At 40.1% G+C, this 27,445-nt stretch overlaps 1 protein-coding gene across 1 annotated transcript in view; it reads right to left on the bottom strand.

Annotated features, from left to right (window-relative positions):
• ryr2a (ryanodine receptor 2a (cardiac)) overlaps positions 1 to 27,445 on the bottom strand; it is a 111,117-nt gene that overhangs the window by 43,983 nt on the left and 39,689 nt on the right. The window contains 39 exon segments of the mRNA XM_026351828.1: positions 801 to 890; positions 1,003 to 1,081; positions 1,282 to 1,445; positions 1,629 to 1,769; positions 1,878 to 1,968; positions 2,300 to 2,520; positions 2,809 to 2,978; positions 3,133 to 3,253; positions 3,524 to 3,635; positions 4,046 to 4,232; positions 4,397 to 4,532; positions 5,189 to 5,292; positions 5,895 to 6,027; positions 6,244 to 6,358; positions 6,688 to 6,833; positions 7,705 to 7,832; positions 8,037 to 8,180; positions 8,325 to 8,430; positions 8,597 to 8,797; positions 10,481 to 11,130; positions 12,201 to 12,376; positions 12,608 to 12,702; positions 12,860 to 12,991; positions 13,760 to 13,846; positions 14,188 to 14,347; positions 17,368 to 17,528; positions 17,638 to 17,752; positions 17,930 to 18,075; positions 19,388 to 19,564; positions 19,985 to 20,193; positions 20,436 to 20,610; positions 20,762 to 20,866; positions 21,095 to 21,198; positions 21,353 to 21,500; positions 21,966 to 22,125; positions 22,250 to 22,333; positions 22,490 to 22,593; positions 25,959 to 26,063; positions 26,617 to 26,821. Of these exon segments, the coding sequence (XP_026207613.1) occupies positions 801 to 890; positions 1,003 to 1,081; positions 1,282 to 1,445; positions 1,629 to 1,769; positions 1,878 to 1,968; positions 2,300 to 2,520; positions 2,809 to 2,978; positions 3,133 to 3,253; positions 3,524 to 3,635; positions 4,046 to 4,232; positions 4,397 to 4,532; positions 5,189 to 5,292; positions 5,895 to 6,027; positions 6,244 to 6,358; positions 6,688 to 6,833; positions 7,705 to 7,832; positions 8,037 to 8,180; positions 8,325 to 8,430; positions 8,597 to 8,797; positions 10,481 to 11,130; positions 12,201 to 12,376; positions 12,608 to 12,702; positions 12,860 to 12,991; positions 13,760 to 13,846; positions 14,188 to 14,347; positions 17,368 to 17,528; positions 17,638 to 17,752; positions 17,930 to 18,075; positions 19,388 to 19,564; positions 19,985 to 20,193; positions 20,436 to 20,610; positions 20,762 to 20,866; positions 21,095 to 21,198; positions 21,353 to 21,500; positions 21,966 to 22,125; positions 22,250 to 22,333; positions 22,490 to 22,593; positions 25,959 to 26,063; positions 26,617 to 26,821 (5,887 nt within the window).

Here is a 27,445-nt window from a genome sequence, read left to right as displayed (position 1 = left end):
CTAACGTTGACCTCCACTTTAAAGCAGGGGTGGTGATGAAGGACTAGGACAAATTCCTAGTGCTGTAAAATGCCCTTTATCGCACCTGGCAATAAAATGTTTCTGATTCTGATTCTGATTCTGACTCTGAATATAGACTATGATCTCTGAGCCAATACTAGCCCAAAGATGGCATACAGGAGCAAAATTTGTTTTAATAGTAGATTTTAATTCTGGAATTTCTGCAAAACAGCGACAACACAGGGAAGTTGAAATTACTTGAGTTAACTTAAGTATGGCCCACAAGTGCATAAATATGTTGTATGCATGTTGTTCTAAATTCACCTAAGACAAGTCAACACATATTCAAATCACTTACTAAAAGACTTACAACATCTTAACATGTTTACAGGTTGGTGCGACCAAAGTGTGGCAAGTTCTTACAGAGGTTCACATAATAACTTTCCCATCCCATTCTTCTTTTATTATTATTAGAAATCTTTTTATTAGTAAAGAAGAAGTAGTTGTAGGCCTAGTAGTAAAACAAATGTAAAGTAGCCCCATATATTCTTTCATATATCTTTCAAGTCATTCTTTTTACTAATTGCTTCATTATACAGAATTTCTTTCAGACATTTATATACATTTTTCATGTGATATGACAGATAAGTGTTTTCACTGTACATAATTGTAAAAGTGTGTTCACAAGACCAGGCACAGAACCCATGTGACCACAACTTATGGATTCATCAGATCTGTATCAGCCAATGGCACGTGAAGCTTTACATGTGAATAGATTAAGACGGGTGAATGAAGACTACCTTTTCAGAGATTCCTTTGTAAGGTTTCAGTAAAGGATGGCTCTTGTTGATTTCACACATCTGCTCCCCATATGACCAGCCACTGGAAAACTGCACAATATACACAAGATATTTCAGAATTCAAACATGTCCTCTTCATCATTAAAACAAATCACAATTTCATGTCCGACTAAATGTTATGCCACCCGTACCGTATCCTTACCTTTTCTATACACCACTTCTCATGGTTGTGCTCTGCATATCTGGTTATAAAATAGTCCAGTTTCTCTGGAACAGTCACACTAATGACAACAGAACAAAACAAACATATTCAAACATGGGGGGACAACTACTGAGCAATTCTTCCTTTAACAATCCTCCATAAAATGCTGTGGCAAAAATAACTTATGTATGACATACAACATAAAACAATCATTTAATCCTGATACTCTGTAATAGAATATAACTACTGCAACATCGAGTATCGAGTAAATATGTATACTTGGAGGTGTCTGCAGGCTGTGGTGTGAAGTTTCCCTCTGAGTCCATAGATGACTGTTTCTCCATCATGGCCATGTAGTTAGACTCCATGTAGTCTGGAGGAAGAGCTCCAGCCACAGCACTAAGACATGGCAATGCCAGCTTAAACAGCTCCTGGTCATACTGCTGCATCATGAAAACACACACGCACAAACACATGCTGCTTTATACATAATTTGACAACACTATTACACTTCCTTCTCACTATTTTAAAAGGAGTGACCGTCTCTGGACACATTTATCACCTGATTAATTTAATTCAGTCATTAATTAACTGTTCTATACAACTGATTTAACTCAGTGCCTTACCTTGTGTGACAGAGCATCAAATATCCCCCAGAACAATTTCCTGGAAAGGTGAAGTTCTTCATCTGATGCAGCTCCAAAGTTGCCCCAGCCTCCAGCCAGGCAGTAATATTTCCAACAACGCTCATAGTGATTGGTTAACAGCTGCAGAATGTCAAAGGATATTCATCTGTCACTCAATCAGAAAAAAGGAGATCTTGATACTTAAGTTGTGCCCTTGAAAACAAAGGATAAAATGTTGATGTTCCTCACCTTCAGAGGCATCTTGGTGTGTTCGTTCAGCAGCGGGACATCAAACACCAGCCTCCTCAGCAGATGCTGCATCATTGAAGGTCTCAGCTTACTGCACGTTATTAACATGACACATATTTGTAAAGTACAACTGCTGGGGTATTAGAGATATAAAAGTAGACAGTAAAATAGTAGACAAAAAGATTGTGACTTCATTGAAGTAAAGACTGACAGACAGAAGAAAAAAGCTGCTTAAGAATATGTCAATTTTATTCAATCAGTCAGTGACTCTATTTTATCAAACCGCTTTCACCACCTGTCCATTTCCAACATCGTTATCCCAACATCTATTCCCAGCTGTTTGAGCAATAATCCACACTTTGGGATTGTAAAGACTGATATATTTAATATATCTGACTTAATATAAATGTCTTAACTCTTACCCACAAACAGCCAGCAGACATTCTTCTATTGCATCCCTCTGGGCCTTGGTCAGGCAGCAGCCTTTGGACAGGCGGTAAACAGTGTGGAGGAGGGAGTCAATCAAGGACGCAAATGGCTCCGTCCCAGCAAACAGCGGAGCACATTTAGTCAGGAGAGGCAACACAGCTGTGCACAGATATCTGTTGAGGGCGAGTGCCATGTCTGTGGCACTGAGAGCAGCCTGATTCAAACACAGAGAAAAAAGAAGGGTGTGATGATGGAGAGAAGTTTACCAACTAACCTAGACCTAGAGGAGACCCCCTCCTCTAGATTTTCCCTTGAAAGACATCCCTACTGGTACCCTCAACAGCACTTTGTTGATTTTATTTAATATTTAAGATTATGTAAGAGTTTTAAAATACTTTAAAAGCTACTTTAAAGCCAAAAACCCTGTGCTTTAGTACTAAAATGCTGACAGTAAAAGAGTAGTGGCACACATACACAAGCACACACGCACACAAACACTCACAGTGTCCAGAGAGGCTGCAGCTCTCAGGTCAGGTAAAAATCCAACTTCAAGCAGGTGGAGCAGGAAATTCTGGTCTTCTATACCATAGACCCGGTCCAGGAATAGCACCATGGCTGCTTTGTGGTCTGGACAGAAGCCAGCTGACATGTCTGGCTCTACCACCATCCCATCTATGCATGCACAGGCACAAACACACTTAAAGTAAGGATTTAGACATTACTAAATCTGAACTGCAAATTGAAGTTAGCACTGCCATTTATTTGTGTCAGGATTACTATTTTATGCAGTTTTATGACAGGTGTAGCAGGTGCTGGGTTTGCCTACCTTTAGCCAGACTGGGCATGGAGAACGGAATGCTGATGACTCCCACTAGGTCTTCAATAGGGATGAGAGACCTCAGAATGGCTCGGATGCGTATTGCTTCACCTTTCCCAGCATGAATCAGCTAATACAAAATAGGTTCGGTTAGTGTGAACATGTATGTAGCAGAGCACATAAGCAGAGTGGTGTGATGAGAATTTCTGGGCATTTTGGCATGTTTTGATCTCATGGTATGAGCAGTACTTGACCAAAATAGGACATAGGGTAATACTACCTCAGCAGCTCTCCACTCTGTCTAAAATCCACCTGCTTTCGCCCCGCTCCACTCATGTGCTCTGACGTGTGTGTGTGTGTGTGTGTGTGTGCGTTCACGTGTTTCTGCGTCACCACTCACATGCATCTCTGGAGCACAGCGACCCAACAGGTCAATGAGCGCAGCATAGAAGGTCATGATGGCATTTCCCATGTGGATAGTATCATCTTCATCCTCTTCTAGCATGTCACTACTACACACACACGTACACACACGCACACACACACACACACACACACACACACACACACACACACACGTACAGTCATAAACGATAACATGCCACTTACTAATACTTTAACACTATATTCTTCTGAATTTTTTTTTTTCTATTTTCTATTGAACCTGGTTGTATAACCAGTCTCCACATACTTTCATTCTTAACTTGAGCCATTTTGTAACTGAACAGCACAGTTCGCTCCACTTCAGTTTTGACCAATGATTGTTAGCAACTAAAAAGAACCGTATGAAGCTTTAAATCAGCTCCTCATTAATGTAGATACAGATCAACACAAGACACACTCAAACACGGTATGTCCCTGGAAATCTCATTATCTAATACTAGCAGAGAAAATAAATGGGAAGTGACAGATGTTAACTTACAGTGTCTTGCTGCTCTCAGATGTGGGAGAGGGACCATCCCTAGAGGAATCCTGAGAGATCTTAATGGCTTCCTCCATCGCCGCCAACAACCCATCACCACCTTCGCCTCGAAGAGCAGGGCCAAAACATTCTGGTCGGCGAATCAGAAGCCTCACCACAACATTGGCATTCTCCTCCACGCTTTCACCTATCCCCAAGAGACAGAGGAGGTGTCCATGCCAACATACCGCATGCCAAACACGTTCTACACTAGCACAGATATACTTTCTAATTAAAAGCAACACATTTGAAAAGCAATATAGTAGACTAAGCATAAATTAAACTGTAAAATAAAAATCTTTAAAGTTTAACCATTGCAGAAGACAGCAAAACGCAGGAAGTCAAGGTAGCGTTCCCCCTCGACAGGGTTCCAGCCAATGTCAGGGTATCCTTTACGCACTAGCATCACGCAGCTCTGCAGTCCGCAGCCGGCCAGGTACTGCACAACCTGCACAGGTAGACAGAGGAACAAAAAAGGGTTTTACACTACACGGCAAACTGTATGTCTGCCAACAAGTGAAACCGTTAAAATGCTTGTCTGTCCAGACTCTTTATTGTTATCATCTTATCATTCATCCATAAGTCCAAGTGGACGTTGTGCTAAAGTTGAACACATTTCCTTGAGTTACCCAAGTCATGGATGCACCCTGAACATGTCTCCTGGGGATTACAGGGCCAAAATATAGAGACAGACAAACATTCACATTCACATTCACACCTGCATTCACACAAGGACAGTTTAGAGTGCAATTGGCTGCTTCCAGCTTCTCAAATGTGAGAATGTGTAGCTTTCCTCTAATAAAACAATATTAATCAACTATAGTTACAGCTATAGAAACTTCTATAGCTTGATTGTCTTGAAGTCTAAACTTGACAAATGAAAAAGAACATGCAGTGTATTTCTACATGTAATGCATCTAATATGTACAGTATTACAGCAATATTAAATGTTAGAAACTCCTGTTTAACACAATTTAAAAGCAGCACAACCTGCATCCTTCAAAAATCAGAATCACCTTTTTAGCATTCACTGCATTTCTGATATATTTTGGCAAACAACACTTTCTTTGTGTTTCTCTTAGTTTCAGTTATTGTCAGCCTCACCTTCTCCAGGTCTGGCTCTCTCAAAGCTAGAGCCAACTCATTATTATCCATGACTGATGCTGCAGCCACATCAAGAGGAGTAGATCCTCGCATGGATGGAGATGCTAAAGAGACAATAGTAGAGGAAAAGATCCACAGTAATTGCTATAGAAACCAGAACAAGGGAGTCTTTTATTAATGAAAACAGCTACAGCACTGTTCATACAGCTACTATTGTCTAAGTTACCCAAAACCCAACTCTCATCAGAAAACAGCAAGCAGTTGCTCTTTGTACACACACTTACAAGCAGGAAGAAAACACAACCTTTAAAGGAAAACACTGGTGAAAACAGTGAAAGAAAGAAGGGAGCAGAAATCTTCATTTACAAAAATGAGGCAAATGAGTATCCTAGGTTTCTTACATGCACTGATGGGTGAAGAAATCATGTAAAATCACAAGTAAGGAGGAAAAATAATTTAACTGTAGTTCTAGTGAAACTGAAGGTGAGTCCTGCATATCTATTCACCATGCTTTCTGGGAGATGCCACAAAAATGTTCTGCATCCCTTTTTACATTAGGCTGCACTTTCACTACTTTTAACAACAACAACAACAAAAAAAAAACTAAAGAATGCCAAAAGGTAAAATAAGGTCCAGAACATGACTGTACAGTACCTACATGTCATACAAGCCATACAAACAGACACACACACAGACACACACTCACCGAGGCCAACACTGCTGTTCTCCAGCAGGTAGCTGAGATGGTCAAACATGGCTTTCTGGTTCTGACGACTGATTCGACAGAAATAGCATAGAAAGCGACAGCAGTTGGCAACCATTTTAGGAAAGGTTATTTCCTGCCAAAACACACATAACAGGGTTGTTACACAGAGGTGACAAACAACCTTATTGATTTATTTAAACATATTTCATGTTTATAAAAAGGACATGTTTGAAAAAAGCCCATTTCAAACATCCTATGGGGACAGATGGATGACAGTTCAAACACTGAAGATCCAGCTTTAGTTCTTAAGGTCAATTTCCTTGCTCTGGGGTTTATAAATATGTCATACCTTGGAGTCTCCTCCACCAAGTACATTGACCATGACCTCCATGACAGTCTCGTGCATCCCCAGAGCTCTCATCAGGTTAGGATGCTGGTAGAACACCTTGTTGTTCATGATGTCACTGCAGATGAGGAATAAGGTATTTAAATGGCAACACAGCACAGTCATATTACAACACAGAGGATGGAAAACATACAGTGTGGTTCTTCACAGGTCATTTTAACTGTGGACAATCCAGTCAAGGTGTCTGTGTGAACTGAAGCATGTGGACTAAGACTGGGGATTGGGGGGATGATAACAAATTCAAATAAAACTTTAATTTATTGGGCACTAAACACTGGGCTGACACACACACACACCGCTTTAAAAATAAAACCACCTCCAGTTATCTCTTTATCGCTTTATGTTTGCAGCACTTTTTATCTACTGCTGATTAATGAGTGTCATCACCCCAGTCCTCTGATCATCAGTTTCTCCTCCTCTCTTCCCATGCGGACACTCAGCAGGGATCTGATCTGACCCAGAGCAGCCAACAGGTTGATTGTATCCTCGATGGATACTGAGTTTATAGTGTAGGTCTTAGGAAGAGCTCGCACCTGGACAGAGGAATTTAACAAAATGTACAATGTTACATTGATTTCCCTATCTTGAAGTTTTTTCAATGCTTTTGCTAACAAGTATTGGTCAACACTGAAACTCTTCACACAACCTGCATTACAAACATGCATCTCAGCTGAACAGTGAGAAACATCTCGCGTCAAAAAGCCTCTCTCACCAACAACAACAGGGAACATTACAAAAAGGAAATTTTATCTTCAAAGGTTTAATGTTTTATTTTTTAGTTAAATCAGCATTTTTTAACAGAATAAGATCTTTGCAATTTATTGGTCTTCTAAATTATTGAATCTTTTATTGTATATTGTAACAGGAATCAACAATTTGCTTTAATTTCAGTAACAGATTCTGTTTTACGCTGCAAGATCTTTAAAAAGTAAAGATAAAGTGCGCGGAGATAATTGTTTTGTTAATTGGTGCTACATAAGAAATTTGCATTTAATTGAATTCTGCCTTCATTTGTTTTCAGTTTTGAACAAAGTATATTAGCATTTGAAAAATGTGCTGTAGTATAGTGTTTTGCATGGGATCGTGTCTGACTGAGAAAGGAGTTCATGAATTTTTGTGTGTTATGACTGAATGCATTTTGTGTGGAAGCAATGAAAAGTGATTCACAGTTTGCTTAACATTAACTTCTGTTTTGCTGACTGTATGAAGAGTTTTCAAAATGTGACTGCAATGTTTACCAAGGCTTGTTAGCAACTGAAAATGACACAGTTGGCATCTCTAGAACATGCCTTACTCTGACACTTTGATCAACACCGCTAAATGATATGGCTGTTCCATTAAAATGAACACAAACATGCACACTCTCTCACACACACACACACACACACACACACACACACACACCTGTCCTCCGATACCATCATACTGTCGGTGCAGCAGGACAAACATGGCCCTGACCAGCTCCGGATCCTCAATTACTGACTCCTGGGCCCAGCGAACCATAGTATCTGAAATCAGCTGCTGTAATGTACCTGCAGACACAGACAGACAGAGAGGCACGTATCTATAATCTGTCGACAATTGTACAAGTTTAATCAGAAAAAACATCCATCACCATTAAGGATCTTGTTAAATCCAAACAAAACTCAGATCATAAAGTTCATACAGTGTTATATGAAAACGTTTATGGTGTGTGTGTGTGTGTGAGCGTGTGTGGCCTGGTGCACCAGACTTACTGGGTTTCCTGTCTTTTTTCTCATTTGGCAAGTTGGCCATCTTCTTCTTCAGATAGGCCACTTTCTCCACCAGCGACATGAGTCGACCTCGGATGGTGAAGTCACTGTCGCTGTCTATGTCTCTCTCCTCGTCCAACTCTATACCTGACACAATAGACAAATCAATGTACAGTGTATACTGTATGATTTCAGTTTATGATTATACAGCACATTTGTAGATATTCTTAATCTATGGTCCCTGCAGCTCATTGCAATGCTCTGTGTAGGTGAAGCGGACAGGTAGTTTACCACAGTGTCTCATCAAATCTTCATGGAAGTCAAGCAGCTGTTCTCGGATGTAGTCAGGACAGGGACATTCTTGCTTTTCATCCTTAAAATTCAGCAGCATATTGATCTGAATAGACACACAGGCAGTAACAGAGTGACTGTGACACTAATTCTGCCCATTACAGTTAATGACTTCACAAAAACGCCTGGATTACATTATAGAGTCTGTCCCTTTTTTATAACCTATTCTACAGTACTCCAGTCAGAGTCAGTCATTTCATTGGTGCTCCTACCTGTTCCTGTGGAGGAGATCTAAACTCTTTTGTCTTCTTGGCAGTGAGGGCTGCTGACATGTTGAGCGCCAGCATCACCTCATTGTAGCGGAATCTTTGGTTTTCTTGGAGACAGGCCACAAAGTCATCAGAGAAGGCCACCACTGCCTCGATACGATGACGCACCTGACAGTCACACAGGTACTGCAGCACATGGCACATCTACACACACAAATACACAAGTATGGTACCAGTCAAAAGGCTGAACAGACCTACACAGGATTTGTTCTTTCAAATATTTTATCCGAACATCAGAAACATCTGTCAGAATGCAGTCATACAGCAGGAGTACAGTGACAACAATCTCAGACTGTCAGTAAGTGGTGCCAGAGGAAAATACAGTTTTACAGCCTCAGGATGCCTGAAAAGCATGTGAGGATAGGATTAAAGAACCTTTTAAAGGTGCACTAGGTTAATGTGGTGATTTTAGGTACATCTGTCAAGTAGTCTAGGTCTAGTGAAGCTAGACATGCTAGCTTCACTGACCTAGTAGGGACAGCAGCTAGATGAGCAAGCAGGCCACAGGATTCATCTTACACTGATACTATGAAACTAAGTGCTGCCTTAGCAAAAGTATAGGCTGGGTCAATCAGTTAGGTTTGGATGATAGTTGGAGGTGAAAGCAGCTTATGTTGAGTTGTCTGCTTACACAAAATGTACTGTAGGATAGAGATAGAGAAAGTTGTGGCAAAGGTTGATCGGTTAACAATCTGCTTTGCAGCATACTATTTTGTGAATTTAAGTTAATCATTTAATTAAGGTTGGACCGAACTTTAAAGCTCTTAAGGATTGAGGGTACAATAATTGATCAGGGCACATCTAGTTTAAATTCAAACACTGAGGAAAGATACTGTATTTTTGCTGTAGACACATGTAAAAACATTTGGTTTGGAAAAAAGATTAACATGTCAGCATTTTTTCCCCAAGTGTTTATGGCTGGATCTGATACACACTTTTATTTGAACCCACCCATTTTACATGTGAGCAAAACCCATGAAACCCATAAAGCATGTGACCCATTACATTCCGTTTCCTCTCAGCTTCACAATTGCTTGTTTTTCATCCATAGACAACTCTCTATGAATGCAGTCTGAACAGGCAAAACCAAAATCTAAAACTGAGCACAGACATTTTGTGTTATTTGTTTGAATAATGAAAGTCATTCAGAGACATTGAACAATCATTGGACATAGCCAGTATAACCATTTGGAATGTCCTGAAGAAGAAAGAAACCACTGGTGTACTAAGTAACAGGTATCGAACAAGTAGACTAAGAAAAAGTAGCTAATGACAGACTCAATGTGAGAGCTGTAAAGAAACTGTTAGTCACATCAGCAACAAACTCCAGAGGAGTGAATGTATCACAATCAACTGACTTAATAAACAAAAGTACAGAGAGACTACACGAGAAGATGCAAACCACTAATTAGCAAGAAGGTCAAGGCTGGAATTTGCCAATAATGATAGAAATGAGCTTCAAACATTTTTATAGACTGATGAGACAAAGATTAACCTTTACCAAAGTGATGGAAAGGCTAACATTTGGAGAAAGACAGGATCTACTCATGACCCCAAACATAAAAGCTCATCTGTGAAACACAGTGAAGTCAATGTCATGGCTTGGGGTGCATGGCACATCTACAGCACAAATAAAGGAACGGTCCTCACTGTTCAAATACTTTTGGAGGGGAGTATATCTGATGTTTTCCATCAGGAGAGATGACCCCATGAGACAATAAAAGCTAAGTTTTGGACTACTGAAAACTAACTGTAAATCTGACATACTGTAGCTAATAACCTCGCTACTGGCATTGACATTCTGTGAGGGAGTTTACTGCCTATTACCTGCAGCTTTACAGGCTCTGGCAGCTTCATCTGTAACAGTCCTTCTTTTGGCATGTTCCTCCCTCCGTCCACTCCTCCATTGGTCTCCACCTCTTTCACCAGGTCCAGCTCCACATGGCTCTCCTCCTCCCCTCTTTCAGAGAACACAGATGGCTCAATCAGTCGGAGGATGTTCTTCAGGTCTCCATTTTGGAAAACCCCCATTATGAGCATAGTATACAATAGCTTGATGAGGGGGACAAAGAGAAACTCTGTGCTGCCTCCTATTGGATCCCGCACGTGCATGCTTCCCTCCCGCACCGCCTCTGTCAGCATCTCAATGGTTTTAATTTTCAACATGTCCAAAGGGAATTCGGGGCTGTACTGGAAACAGTCTCCTGATCCTAATCCATTGTTGCCATTGTTACGATATGGTGATCTCATCCCACAAACAAAACTTGGAGATGAAAAGTGCATTCTGGGCCTCAGGGAGGTACTGAGGCCGATGCCTGGCAGGCCATGTTTCTTCTTCTGATCTGGAAACAGAGTGATGCTCTTTGTTTCGTCTGTCATGGGGACAATGTACTCATTGTTCATCATGAGGCGAGCTGTGGCGTAGCTGCTCAGGTGGATGTCGATGAGGAGGTCGTAGTAGCCCACTCGAAGAAAACCTGTGGGCGAGAGACAGAAAGGTCATCATGATATAACATGATTATAACATCATGAGGCTGTATGTTTGTATCTTGATTAGCTTTTCATTTAGGCCTGATATAGATTCAAGCTGCTACACAGTGGAGATACAGCTGTTCTGCTCTTTGAAACCTACACTTTCTCATTCTGTGAACATCTGTCTATCAATAAAACATTCTCCCAGAAGCACTGTAGCAACATGTGTCACTGTATCCATGCATTTTACCAAACTTCATTCACTTGTTTTTTGTTTGTTTTGTTTGTTTGTTTGTTCGTTTTTCTTCAAGAGTGGGTTCTTCCTGGGACTTCTCCTATGTAACCGATTAGGAAAACAATTTATGATCTCAGAGATCAGCTTGTACAGTATTTGTTTATTTCAGGGATGAATTTCATATAAGACATCTACTAATGATGAATCACATCTGACTTGTCACTGTCCTAAGCAGCAGAATGCTGCACAATAGAGCTCAGCTGTGAAGCAGCACTACAACACCAGCAGGTTGAGAATTAACAGGGAACTCAGTAAAGACGAGATGATATTTTATCCAATACCAACAATACTAATCCTCTGGATCACTGTGGGCCATTCCTAGTCATTATCATTAACATGCTGTAGATTACTGTAACTCAATCTCATGTATGCAAGGCCTAGGAGTTGGGTAGGGCGAGGAGATGATAGGAAGTTAGTCAATGATTATAAATGAATGTAGAACCTTCAGCACAAAAACTAACCTAATATAAGGCTGAAATGAGTAATCAGGATAACAATATAAATGATTAAAAGAGGTGTATTCATATTTTTTGTCACACTGAAATTCTGTAAAACATTTATGTAACCACCTATGGGACTAACAAAGTGGCTCTGCACATGGGATGTGTTGACACAACGAAACATCTTCCTTACATGTTTGAAATTTTAACTGACCACTTACAACTAACTTTGATAAACAGAGGTTGTGAATAAGTGAATTAGGGACATTAGGGCTTTACTGGTATGAACTACGTTTAAAGGCATGCAGTAGTATTTTTGGATATGTTGTGTGTATGTTACCTGGCATGTATTTATTCTCTATAGCCTGCAGGAGCTGGGCCTCATCTACATGGGAGCAGAGGGCATGTGCTACTCGATTGTTGCCCAGAGCACAGATTGCAGAGTACAGTCTGAGGGTATGGTAGTGAAACTTTAATAAGCCCCTCTGCTCTGACAGCTCCAGTATATCCATGGACCTAGACAGCACAGAGAAAGAGGGAGACCAAAACTGAAAAAACACTCATATTGTGGTGACACAAATTGGTTTACAGTCACATTGTAAGGACTTGACTATGCTTTTGGGACAAAAAGGAGGACCCCATAATTTTACGATTAATACTTAAGTGTGTGTGTGTGTGTGTGTGTGTGTGTGTGTGTGTGTGTGTGTGTGTGTGTGTGTGTGTGTGTGTGTGTGTGTGGTACTCCACCTGTTCTCCTCAGGTATGTGCAGGGACATAAATTGCAGAGGCTCATTACACTGGACTAGCCAGCCATGTCTGTCATTGACTCTTGATGCTGATACCTGAAAAGAATAATTGGTTCAGGTCCATGATCAGCACTCTGAGGCACCGCAGACAGTTCCCTATGCACACTGTCCATACTTTATGGTATTTAAATATTGTACAGGTAATCAATAACTAATATCAGGAGCTCAGCATAATTTCACCAGGAGTTGTTACCCTGAGGAAGTGGTTAGGAGCACGACTCCATAAAACAGGATTGAGGAACTGGACATGAAGTCGTGGAGGGCACTGGGGAGCTGGGTTCTTCTTCTCACTCTTGAACAGCCCAGCTGACAGAGGCATCACATTCTAGCAGCAAACAGACACATGTTTGGACAAAAACAAGAGGCGAGTGGAAAACTTTGGAGAGACGTGATCATTCAAATCCATTTTGAATCATGAGTTTGTTTGTGAGTTAAACACTGAATAGTAAGTGAATCAGGTTAAAATTACCAGAACAGAGTGTGAGGGTTTTATATTATTTTACTTTTAGCTTTTATTGAAATGTAAAAATGTTATTTATTAGGCTATTGAGTTTCACTTAATTTAGAATACTGGGTTTGTCTGTTTCACTTTGGTTTTAAGTTTTTAAAGAAATGTTATTATAATTTGATTTTATAAATTCTATAAATATGTTTTATTTTTTTATTTGGATTTGCATTTGTACTGTTAGGGCTACAGTTTACATGAATGGTAATGAGTTTTTGAGTTGCACTCTTCAACAAATCAATAAAGCTCTTTTTTTACTTTTACTTTTACTGTTTTATTTTATGTTACATAGCCTCATTAGTGAATTCATTTTCCATTCTATTCTCAGCTGCAAATTTATGTTTTAAATTTCATTTCAGGTTTTGTTTCCATTTCAGTAAACAATACTAAACTTTGGTCTCCATCCTTAACCTGGTTAATTTTCATAGTTTATTATCATCATTCATATAACAAACCTCGCTGCTGGAGTTAACGCAAACGGATTATTTTCCACATTAAAATCTCCCCAATGGAGGGCCTCTGGAAGGCTTTTCATGTTAAGCTGCTGCAGGAAACTCATGATTATTTGTGTATCAGTGTACTTCTTACCTTTATTCGTCCCAATTCAAACTGGAAGACATTTGGGCTGGTGGCCTTGGCAAACACTGCTGGGAACAGCTTAGTAGCGGGCTCCACCTTTAGAGGGGATGGATTGTTAAGCTATTAGTTTACGGTAATGTCCAAATAAACTCTGGACACTGTAACATATAGTATTTCTGTTTCCAACCCAAAGAAAATGTGCTGGTGGCTTTGACGCCAATAATGTTTGATGGAATTTTATACTGAGATCATTAGACATATGAGAAACAAAATTGATGAATAACAAAAAAAGAGGCATTTTGATCTAGGAAGCAAGCTGAATGGAAGTACAGACATGGGATAAACAGAGTCAGGAGGGACAGGAATCTAAAAAAAAACTGTAATAACAAATATATCAATGTCATATATCCACATCAGAATATATATCAAATGTTTACCTGGTAATATGTACTGATTTCTTTGCCGTTGGCAGTGAATGTCAGCAGTCCATTTGTTGTGTCTACTAGACAACAAATCTCTAAGCCACTGTTGTTCCTCCCCTGCCCAGGACTGCTGCTTTCTCCAGCCCACACCATGTAACAGTTACTACGCTTTATACTGGAGAAACACAAACACACCATGTAACAGTTACTGTGCTTTATACAGGAGAAACACAAACACACCATGTAACAGTTACTGTGCTTTATACTGGAGAAACACAAACACACCATGTAACAGTTACTGTGCTTTATACTGGAGAAACACAAACACACCATGTAACAGTTACTGTGCTTTATACTGAAGAAACACACAAACACACCATGTAACAGTTACTGTGCTTTATACTGAAGAAACACACAAACACACCATGTAACAGTTACTGTGCTTTATACTGACGAAACACACAAACACACCATGTAACAGCTACTGTGCTTTATACTGAAGAAACACACAAACACACCATGTAACAGTTACTGTGCTTTATACTGGAGAAACACAAACACACCATGTAACAGCTACTGTGCTTTATACTGAAGAAACACACAAACACAACATGTAACAGTTACTGTGCTTTATACTGAAGAAACACACAAACACACCATGTAACAGTTACTGTGCTTTATACTGACGAAACACACAAACACACCATGTAACAGTTACTGTGCTTTATACTGAAGAAACACACAAACACACCATGTAACAGTTACTGTACTTTATACTGGAGAAACACACAAACACACCATGTAACAGTTACTGTGCTTTATACTGGAGAAACACAAACACACCATGTAACAGTTACTGTGCTTTATACTGGAGAAACACAAACACACCATGTAACAGTTACTGTACTTTATACTGAAGAAAACACACAAACACACCATGTAACAGTTACTGTACTTTATACTGAAGAAACACACAAACACACCATGTAACAGTTACTGTGCTTTATACTGACGAAACACACAAACACACCATGTAACAGCTACTGTGCTTTATACTGAAGAAACACACAAACACACCATGTAACAGCTACTGTACTTTATACTGGAGAAACACAAACACACCATGTAACAGTTACTGTACTTTATACTGAAGAAACACACAAACACACCATGTAACAGTTACTGTGCTTTATACTGAAGAAACACACAAACACACCATGTAACAGCTACTACACTTTATACTGAAGAAACACACAAACACACCATGTAACTGTTACTGTGCTTTATACTGAAGAAACACACAAACACACCATGTAACAGCTACTGTACTTTATACTGGAGAAACACAAACACACCATGTAACTGTTACTGTGCTTTATACTGAAGAAACACACAAACACACCATGTAACAGCTACTGTACTTTATACTGGAGAAACACAAACACACCATGTAACAGCTACTGTGCTTTATACTGAAGAAACACACAAACACACCATGTAACAGTTACTGTGCTTTATACTGGAGAAACACAAACACACCATGTAACAGTTACTGTGCTTTATACTGAAGAAACACACAAACACACCATGTAACAGTTACTGTGCTTTATACTGAAGAAACACACAAACACACCATGTAACAGTTACTGTGCTTTATACTGAAGAAACACACAAGCACACCATGTAACAGCTACTGTGCTTTATACTGAAGAAACACACAAACACACCATGTAACAGCTACTGTGCTTTATACTGAAGAAACACACAAACACACCATGTAACAGCTACTGTACTTTATACTGGAGAAACACACAAACACACCATGTAACAGTTACTGTGCTTTATACTGAAGAAACACACAAACACACCATGTAACAGTTACTGTGCTTTATACTGAAGAAAACACACAAACACACCATGTAACAGCTACTGTGCTTTATACTGAAGAAACACACAAACACACCATGTAACAGTTACTGTGCTTTATACTGAAGAAACACACAAACACACCATGTAACAGCTACTGTGCTTTGTACTGAAGAAACACACAAACACACCATGTAACAGCTACTGTGCTTTATACTGAAGAAACACACAAACACACCATGTAACAGCTACTGTACTTTATACTGGAGAAACACAAACACACCATGTAACAGCTACTGTGCTTTATACTGACGAAACACACAAACACACCATGTAACAGTTACTGTGCTTTATACTGAAGAAACACACAAACACACCATGTAACAGCTACTACACTTTATACTGAAGAAACACACAAACACACCATGTAACAGTTACTGTGCTTTATACTGGAGAAACACACAAACACACCATGTAACAGCTACTGTGCTTTATACTGAAGAAACACACAAACACAACATGTAACAGTTACTGTACTTTATACTGGAGAAACACAAACACACCATGTAACAGCTACTGTGCTTTATACTGAAGAAACACACAAACACACCATGTAACAGTTACTGTGCTTTATACTGAAGAAACACACAAACACACCATGTAACAGTTACTGTGCTTTATACTGGAGAAACACACAAACACACCATGTAACAGTTACTACGCTTTATACTGGAGAAACACACAAACACACCATGTAACAGTTACTGTACTTTATACTGGAGAAACACACAAACACACCATGTAACAGCTACTGTGCTTTATACTGAAGAAACACACAAACACACCATGTAACAGTTACTGTACTTTATACTGGAGAAACACACAAACACACCATGTAACAGCTACTGTGCTTTATACTGAAGAAACACACAAACACACCATGTAACAGCTACTGTGCTTTATACTGGAGAAACACACAAACACACCATGTAACAGTTACTGTGCTTTATACTGAAGAAACACACAAACACACCATGTAACAGCTACTGTGCTTTATACTGAAGAAACACACAAACACACCATGTAACAGTTACTGTGCTTTATACTGAAGAAACACACAAACACACCATGTAACAGTTACTGTACTTTATACTGGAGAAACACAAACACACCATGTAACAGTTACTGTGCTTTATAGTGGAAAACAAGTAATTAGTTAATCACCGAAAATCACAGGGTAGCTTTAAGATGGAGTGAAAACCCACAGCATAAAATGACAATAACAGAAGAAGTTCCTCCAATCTATTGCTTGGCTGGAATTAGACTAACCTCTCATGAACTTTGCCCTTCTCATCTCCCAGGGTAACAGTGACAGTTCGAACCTTGTGCAGTTCAAAGGCTGGGTCATACTGATGGAAGTCAGAGGTTACCCAGCCAACCCACACGCTGCTGGGCTCCTGACCAGGGAAGATTCTCACTGAGTAGTAGTGCTGGACAGAGACAGAGGTGCAAATTAGTCTATCAAGATTAATTGCAGTGTTCTTGATGTTGATTCTTAAAGGGTTTCCCCAACACATTTTTGTGTGTGTGTTGCCTTACAGTAGAGGCTTGCATGAGGAATTCATAGTCATCTCTGTCGTCAGCCATCACTTCCTCTGACAGACGAGCAGATGAGGGAAAGCTGTTGTCTGGCTTGTTTCTCTTCAACAAGAACCTGGTAGAGGGTTTAGGTTAGGAAATAATGATCAACCAACACAGTGACAAAAAGGTCAAAAAGATTAGTGTGCATATACACATATTGGAAACTTCCGTTGAACTGCTGACTGTTTACTGTTCACAACCACTTAAATTTAAAAAATGTCATCTGTACATGAGGAGATAGAAGGTTTACCGTTGTTTGAGCTTAGATGGCTTCTCCTGATTATAATCTTTGTGGTTGTTGAATTCATCTCTCTCAGGTCCACTGGGACCATTGTGACCATGAGACGACTTTATCAGAACCTCGAAGTCTGATACAGTTTCAAATTCCTCTAGTTCCTACAGAAACAAACAGTGAACACACCACATGTATTCTCAACCAAATACCTAACACTGTAACTTACATATACAGATGAATGTGAGAAGTTAGTCAGCCATATTTATTCAGGACTTTGAGCAAACAAGGAACAACCTAGATAATTCTCATAGCAAGTTTTACTTAGGTTCACTTTAGATATTTAAGATTCAAAAAACTTTATTAATTCCAATTGAAATTGTTTAAATAAAGTTTTGACAGAGCTTGTGCAGTTTTACAAAGACTGGCATAAAATTTCAGCGGCCAGAGCCTATATAAGACCTATTCACACAGACTCCATGCTGTCCGTACAGTCAAAGGTGCATCTACTAAATACTGACCTGAAGGGGGTGAATATTAGTGCAAACACTGATTTCACCTTACATATTTTTATTTAATTAACATTACTTTGTAGAAACCTGTTTTCACTTTGACATTAATGAGGTATTTTTCTGACATTTTTTGTCAAGATGCCAACTTTTCTTGACCATGACTGATTTATAATGTCAATAAAAGGATGAAACATCCAAGGGGGTGAATACTTTTTATAGACACTGTACAACCACAAGGAGAAACCACCAGCCAGTAAATTCAAATACAAAGCAATGTCATGTGCAAAGGTATTCCAGAGATTTGCACAGAATGCGTGAGCTTAATGTCTATGAAGTAGAGAAAAGTACAGGATCCCTAAGGATAATTAATAATTAGAAATAATAATAAAACCACTGCTATTGTCTCACATGGAGAGACTTTCCAATAGATCCTGCTGCTGTGTGATAGTTATTTAATTAGACACAGCTGTGAGCATCACACACAGTTTTTCTTGTCAACATTTTTGTAAAATTCAGACTTTCATGAGGAAACAGAATGTGGCCCTGAGAGCCCAGAAAGTGCACTGTCCTAGCAATGTGAGAGCTCCTCAGAAACTGTAACCATATTGTGCCTGAAAATGTAAGAAATGTGCAGCTTTTAAAGTCAGAATATTCACCTTTTTTACCTGTTGTAGGCCAAATTACATTTATGCCAAGAAACATTAGTACTGTACAAAGTAAAATGTATTCAAGACCACTCAACGCCACGTGTGGTCACAGCTTCATAATGATCAGCTAGAAACAAACCAAAACGAAGCCACTGTTTTGTTTTTGACTACTACTGTAATTGACTAAATTAAAACAAAGCAGAATAAAAGTGTAAATTTAAGTTTATGTTGTTTTTGACCACAGAAAGAAAAAGTCTTATTCTATGAAATAAGAAAAAAATAATATATTTGTGTGTGTACGTGTGTGTGTCTGTTACCCTTTTTGGTGAGAACAGGCTGCCATTATGCTGGGATCTGGAAAAAGACTCTGCGCACTCTATGGGCATACTTAGTCTGTAAAAGGTAAGGTCGGTAGAACTGTTCTGGGAGCCAAATGACCTCTGAGTGACCTTTAGGCATGGACACGACTCAACAGTCCCATCTATCCTTGTCACCTGAAAAGAGGAAAGAAAAAACAAATTTAATTTGTTCTTATTTGCTCTAAGCACATTTTCAAATGTCCAATGTCTGAGAACGTAACTTCACTTTCAGTTTACTACCTCTAAAAGCTTTATCCAAGAATTTATGATACAACAGATCCTTCCAGGTACAAGCTATTGTGCATAGTGTTAAAGGGTGATTTCACCAATTTTAAAATGTCTTGCTATTGTTCTAATTTGGGGAGTACATAAGAATAAATTAAAAAATGGTTCTAGCTGGAGTTTTTCAGCTAGAAGCAGAGAGATATGATTAGACAGAAGGAAAGTGGAAGGTTTAATACCACTTATAAAAATTTACTCGAACTAGAACCATAGAAAGCAAGATGAAAAATGGTGAAGTCAACCTTTAAGTGAGTACAGCATGCTTGTGCTTACCTGTATGTGCTGGTGTTTGGGGGGGACAGGTACAAACTGAGGCAGCCTCTTGCTGAGCCACATGGTGACATCTCGGTTCATGTTGACAGCAAACGGCTCGTAGCCTTCCTGCAGGCCACAGATGGTGAAGTATTTGAGAGAGCTGACATCTTTACCAAAGTTCATCTGCCCCACCTGACACACGCCTAGACTGCATACTGGAATAAACCCTAGAACAGACAGAAGAAATCACATACTAAAATCAAGTGTAAAATCAAAATCAACACTACTCACTGGTGAGTAACGAGGCAGTGAATTTTTTTTTTTTTTTTAATAACTTTTGATTGACAAAAAAGGGTGTGGAAATGTCCTTTAGTATGATAAATAGCTCTTAGAATTTATTTGTAGGCTTAAAAGTGAGTTGTGTTTCTAGTTACAGAAGTGTTGTGCTTGTCAGCAACACAGCTCTGACCTTCACCAACTTCAAAGTCCTTAAAGGCCAGTTCAGAGCCAGAGTCATCTAGCAGCACTTCTCCATTGAGTGTGAACATCATGGTGTGTTCATTCAGATCCACCATGCACCCCACCACATCCCCCGTCTGCCAGGCACGCCCAAAGTGCTCATTGCCCTGGTGCCAGCGCTGCACCTAGGATAAAAATATTCTCCATTTATGACCACAGATTTTGACAGTGCTCTCTATAAGTAAAATCGTTTACAACACTAGGCACAGACAGAGGGTATTCTATATTTCAATGATATATACTGAAAAACAGCTTAAGCAAATAAAATGTAGACACCTTGAAACCATCAAACACAAAGGCCTGGTCATCAGACCCAAGTTCCTGGTCTGGGAGGCATCCTGGCCTTGCCCAGCCCACCCTCATCTCTCCTGCTGTCAGAACCTGAAGGACAGGAAGGGACAGGTTCAAATCCAGAACCCTGCAGTCTGAGGTTCTGGTAACATTGAACATTGGCACATATTGCCAGTTTAAAATACTCTGCCAAATTACATATTTTTGGTAGTATATTATAGTATTATTACACTATTATAAACAATCGTTATGGTAAATGTATCTATGTAACAGCTGATATATTTCAAAGCAGAACCATCATATCATCTCTCATCTTACCTCTAGCTCAAAGTACCACTTCCCAGCATTAACACAGTAGGTTTTTTCTGCTCTGAAAATGCGGAACCTCTCAGCAGACATGTTGCTCAGGTCAGATTGAGCTGCTGGATAAGACAGAGGGTGGAAGGCAGAATAACGTATTACATTCTGTACTTTTTTGTAACACAGTGGTCATTTCTGCCATACGTATTGTACAAAATATGGAAAAATCCTTAAAAATGACAAGTCAGTGAATGAAGCAATGGGCTGGTATTGTACCATGGTCCTGGTCAGGAGCTTCCAGGTTGTATCCATATCCCAGCAGAGTCCTCACGGCCTCTCTAAGACTGTCTTTGTTAGACTTCTTGGTTCTCTCATCCAGCAGGGTGTAGGGAACAAGACGTGGATTCCTACGATTCTTCACATCCTAACAGAAGAATACAAAAGAAACAACTTATTAATTCAATATTGGGTGGAGAAAGTCTACTGTATTGTAATACTGTATTCCTGCACTACCACATACTTTCATACTGTGAGACATTTCTTTAAGTATGGATAGAACTGTGTTTACCTTAACATAATCCCATAATTGTTCTTTGATAACTCGACATGACCAACTATGGAAGCTCCAATGACAATACATTACACAGGTTGAGCCATGCTTGATGCTCCGCCCACTCATTTTACTACATTGTTACTACTCCTAATGAGATACTGTGAGCTCTCTCTGCTTGTCCAGAAAGCTTGGTTACCTGCTTTACAGTTAACAGACGACCCGTATAGCTGTCTGTGAGCTTAGTTGCCATTAGTGGAAACTAACCTGACTACTTGAGTGCATGTAATCGCACTGATCTACACCTCCCTACGACTTGGTCACTGGCCTTAAGGATACCTGTTGGATGCCATAAGTCCAGCCCTGGCGGATGCGATCTCTTGCCCAGACGTTGTGTGCATTCTCAGCCAGTTTGTCCACCATGGCTTCCTGGGTGGGAGTCAGTTTGATATGACTCAGGTCCAAAGGAGCGGGTTTATAACCACTGGTCAATTCATAGCTGGACACATAGAATTGACGTACAAAATTACTAGCAAGTCCACTACTTAACAATCTTGTTCTTCTGTCCTATTCATTAAATGTTTGTATCATCCTTAGTATTGGCCTTATCTGAGGTGACTTACGTCAATGACAGTTTCATGCTCTTGACTTTCTCCACAGCGTGTTCATCTGCTAGGCCAACATGACAACCTAAAGCCAGGAGAGTTCTGTAACACACAGGTAGACACACTGCTGAAAACATGTGGATGTACCACCATAAATGCACCTGTATTTACTTGTATAGTAGAGTGAAACATAAGGAAACTGAGTTTTAGTGTATAATTAATGTAAACATTTGAACTGCAAATGTTTTGCAGAATTACTTGAGCGTTTCCATAGACATCTGTAGGTTGTAGCTTCGTTCCTGCTCAGGAAGTTTGGAGAACTCCACTAAACAGGGGTGCTGCCGTTTGTTGTCATCTCGCACCTGAAACACACACACAAAGTTAGGGGGCAGAAATGGAATCCGTTGACAACTTTTGATCAGGACAGCAAGAACCAGAGAGCCTGGATGTGCGTAGTCAGAGAACTATGGTAGGGATTGTTTGAGAGCTCAGTCGTCTAACTAGGTTTCACTATTCACCCTTTGGGATGTGATCAAGTAATGACCAACCTGGGGCTGTGCTTGAGCAGGAAAATGAAATTACTTTGAGTTGGAAGGCTGAGTCAGGAGAATGTGGGCACATGGCTCATGACTCTCCCACCTGTTGTCTTAATCAACAAGAGGAACAGGTTCCAGTGGGATCCAGGATTTCTGGGAAACATTAAGAACAATATCGCCTACATGACTGTAACCTGTGACCTGGATTTCAGCAGTGGTGGTTTGTACTGTTGAAGAATATAATCTGCAAGAGCTCTAAATGATCAATCTTCTGGACCAGCAGAGGTCAACACGAACCTGTCTCCCCTCAGAAAAGACAGGAATTGTTTCAGGACCAGATGTACTGGTAATCAGGTAATTTATGTGAAAGGAACCCATGTGAGGGTGCCAGTCAGCCTCACTCTGGCCTGAGCTGAGACTATGAAAAGACCTATAGAAGAGATGGTCTGAGTTGAAAGAAGAACACTCTTGTCTACATTTATTTTGAAACCCAGATTCAAAAAGTGTTCCATACGTAATATTGTGTGGTCTGCTGCCCCCTGGCAGGAGGACACAACAATTAGCCAGCCATATGTGTACGTGGCCACTCAGATGCCTCACTGTTCCAGCAGCCTCACTGCTGCCTCTGTGCAGAGGTGACATTTCCTGTGCGGGGGTATAGTAATGTAAATATAAGCATCCTTAAGGTCGATTGATGTAAACCAATCCCCTGGGCACAGGAAACACAGCACAGATGTGTGTGTCAACATCCTAACCTTGTACTTTCTCAGGTGAATGTTTAAAGCCCTGAGATCTAGAATCGCACACATGCTGTGCCCCTCCTTCTAGGGAACCAGGAAATATCTTGAATAGATGTAAATGGTCTGCACTAATAAAGCGCTTTTCTACCTAATTGGTACTCAAACTGCTTTTACACTGCATTGCATTCACCAATTCGCACTAAAAAGCATACACACACAGATGGTAGAGCTGCTATGCAGCTGATCTGACTCACCGGGGGCAACTTGGGGTTTAGTATCTTGCGCAAGGACACTTTGGCATGTGACAGAAAGAGCTGGGAATCGAACCACCGATCCTATGATTGGTAGAAAACTGCTCTACCTATTGAACCACAGCCAATACATAGAGCTGTGTCAAAGAGGACAATTCTGATCGCTCTTTTCTCCAGTAGCGATGCATTCTCCTTTCCTGTAAGAAGCGAGCGACTTTGCAGGCAGCTTGTAACTGAATTATTGCCTTGAACTGAGATGGAGTTACAGCAAACTAAAGCCTGTAACCTCTGCTCAGGGTTTGTAAACCCCATTCTGAGTTTGTGCATTGTGAACAGTTGGCTGTCTTGGTGACACAGGGCTGACAAGCTAGTCTGTCATACATGGAGTCACGGCTCCCTCTCGATGTATGGGAGAGCAGTATAACTCGCTCTGCATCATTCATGGGCGAGCCAATATGCCTGTATCAAGATCGTCCAAACATGACAAAGGGGTCACTCCCTGTGGAAAATGATTGACAAAATAGTTTTGCAACAATGTTTTTATGTCTTTTTTAACTGTGCCCACAGCACACTACCTGGCTACGACAGTTAGGACAACTTTAATTTTGTGAAAAAGTGAAAAGTGCATATAGACATGGAGGATCCTCCTCCTGAACCGTGTCTCTGCTTCTCTTATATATGGTATAACAGTGCTATAGCTAACCTGGTGTGGCTAGGGGATAGTGGAGCCAACTGGGAGTGGATGACAAGTTAATCTGAGCAGATCTCTCAGAAAACTGTGCCCACCGTGAACAAAGCACCCGGTGAGTTTGCACCCCAGCTGTGTGCCATCTTTAATTACTTTTCACCAGCAACCCATAGCCCAAGTGCTTCCTTTACTATGATACCAAGTATTCAAATAGACCTTGTGGTTGCAGAGATTTATTATTTTAATGTTATACTCATCTATCATTTAAGGTTAAATTATTATACAATGAGCAGTATGTTAAAAAGTTTGCTTCACCATAACCAACCACATTAAGCTGCCTACACAAAAGTGCTTGGATAAAAATAATCTTGTGCTCCAGTATAGAACCAATGTGTAGAATTGCAATTCTAAATAAGTGCACGTCTCCCAACCTACCCTTCTTGAACTGACATTGGTACAAGGCTACTACCGACTGCCACAACTGCAGTCTGGGTTGCTAAGAGCAACATGTAATTCACATTCATTTACATTTCAGTGTACACAACTTACAACTTACAGTAGCTACTATGTTTACCTCATGGCAGCATAGATGAAAGTGCAACAAAATGACCACCACCCAGAGTGAGAGGAGGCAACAAAGGTCTGAGCAGAAGTACCAGCTAATCCTCTATGTGAAAGCAGACATTACAACAGTCAATCAAAAAAGCCAGAGCGGGTGTCAGTCCACTAATTACAACATGCCCCATATTCAAGGGAGAAGATAAATCCTCTGTTGTCACAGATGGTGGCACAGTACAGGAAGAGCAGCACCTCAGGACCTAAATCAGCTTAATCAGCTCATTTGCATGGAGGGGACAACGACCCCAAACATGCCTTCGGGTGTTATGGGGGTGTCTAGGAGGTCATGCTTCTCTTTGGTTGACAGGGTGGAGAGATTCGGGAGGATGAAATACAGGTATGTTCTCTCCATCCACTCACAATCAAGCATGGAACTGCCTGCTTTTTCTCTATATGGTTTGCTGCACCAGGAGATGGTAAGTTCCTCCAGCAACTCTAGAAAGATCGGCAGGAGTTGTTTGCCCATCTTCTTCATTTGAAGGACAAAGGACACTCGTTTGAGGACAATGATTTTCACATATTAGTCAGGGAAGACAAGTGGTTTAGTTTGTGCAAATAAACACCAACTCACTCAACATAGGTGAAGGCCTTACACACAACCTGTCTTCTATTTATCGTGCTGCCCTTTCATCCATCCTTAGATAAATCAGGCCCAATTAACACCTCCACTGGGTTGGCTACACATAACGGCCCACTTTAAGGGGTAGGAGGGGTTGTCAGAGGTGTGACTATTACATTTTTTCACACCCTTCCCTTCCATTATTTCACCTAATAAGACTATTCGGTCGAAACCAACCTAGAGGATATACATTTGTGGTCTGTCACCAACTATCCTCAGACTGAAGAAGCTACTTGGATGCATAGTGAAATTAGTGTTTCATGAATAGTACTCACTGCTCCATACGTCCAGCCCAGTTCTATCTTGTTCATCACCCACAGCTCATGAATGTTTTCTGCAAGCTTCTCCCTGATCCTCTCTAGGTGAGGAGGGAGCACAATCTACAATCACAAACACAAAGAGAATATTCTTCAGAGAACATAGGTTTTCTTTGGATCCAAAGTTCAGTCAAGTCACTCTGAGTCTTGAAGTATAATGATGAAAAAGACTTCTTATTGTCACACGTCTGACTCCATATTTCCCCCAATCAGGGTAGAAAACTTAAAAACAGCACACCACAAGGTCAGTTTCAGAAGAATATGTCATCAAGACGAAAAATGTTTTTTGGTTGGAGGCTATAAATTACACAAACAGTACTTGGAGCTAAGTAAATTTGCAATTTGCAAGACAGACAAAAAACCTGCTGTTGTCTGTTTCTTAAGTTTCTTTCAGCACCTGTGTTTCTGCCTGAAACATGTTGGTGCCAGCTATGTAGCATTAAAGTCTTTTTACCATGACTCAGATTTCAGTCATCATTCTTGTTTCTTTTGCAAAATCATACATGCCATAATTTGTTTCTGTATTTATGATAACTAGTTTAATCAAAAATGAACAGACTAGATCTCCATTAAAGAAGCCCCTTAAAATCCTGAAAGCTTTAACAGTGGTTTCTACCTGGCTGGTGTCCACAGGTGTTGGTGTGAATGCTGCCTGGCTCAAGGTGACAGTTGGTCCCAGCAAGTCTCTGGCTGCTGTCTGGTCCTGACAGGCTTCCAGCTTTAGTTTCTCTCTGGGCAACACCGCCTCATAACAAGGAGCATAACCTGGAGGAGGAAGGAACTTAAACTCTCCATGACGTCCCCCAAGGAGGAAACGCACCCTGCAAAGTCAGATATAACAGGAGTATAAAAAAATATGGCTGTCTGAAAAATGTTTGATTAATTTATAAAGTCATTGTGATTAATATATCAGAGTAAAACATGGATTTTTTTTTTCTAATGCTAAAGTTAACAGATACTTCATAGGGAACCACAACAGCAAACCCACTCTGTTTCTATTAGACCTTGTGTTGTAACTGTAAACATCCATTCCTGAGATTTCAACCAAAACACACTAACTTTAATGGATAAAGTTGTCAGTTGTCGTGGAGATGGAGCCATTGATATGCAACCTCAGGAGTTGAAAACTTAGAGAAAAAGCTAATAAGGAGAACCTGAGTTAGGGATGTTTTGTCAGTTTTCTTTTCTTAGGGTGTTTGTTGAGATTTCAGAAAAATGGTAGCACTTGTTACAATTATTTTAAAAGTCAAAAACCTAAAACCAAACGCCAGAAGTGCCATAACGTTTTGATTAATGCCATCTTTATATTAAGCTGTATATTAAGGACTGTAAACTATGCAAATATTTTTATTCCTCAAACTTGTGTCATCCTGAAAAGCACACTACACATGTTCTACAGTAGATAAAGTTGTCCAGCTGTCCAGTCAGCTGAAAAGGTTGTGACT

The sequence above is a fragment of the Anabas testudineus genome, chromosome 19 (genome assembly GCF_900324465.2).
Source record: "Anabas testudineus chromosome 19, fAnaTes1.2, whole genome shotgun sequence".
NCBI classification, from domain to species: Eukaryota; Metazoa; Chordata; class Actinopteri; order Anabantiformes; family Anabantidae; genus Anabas; species Anabas testudineus.
The sequence above is the reverse complement of the archived record's forward strand: the minus strand, read 5'-3'. Positions and strand labels throughout refer to the sequence as shown.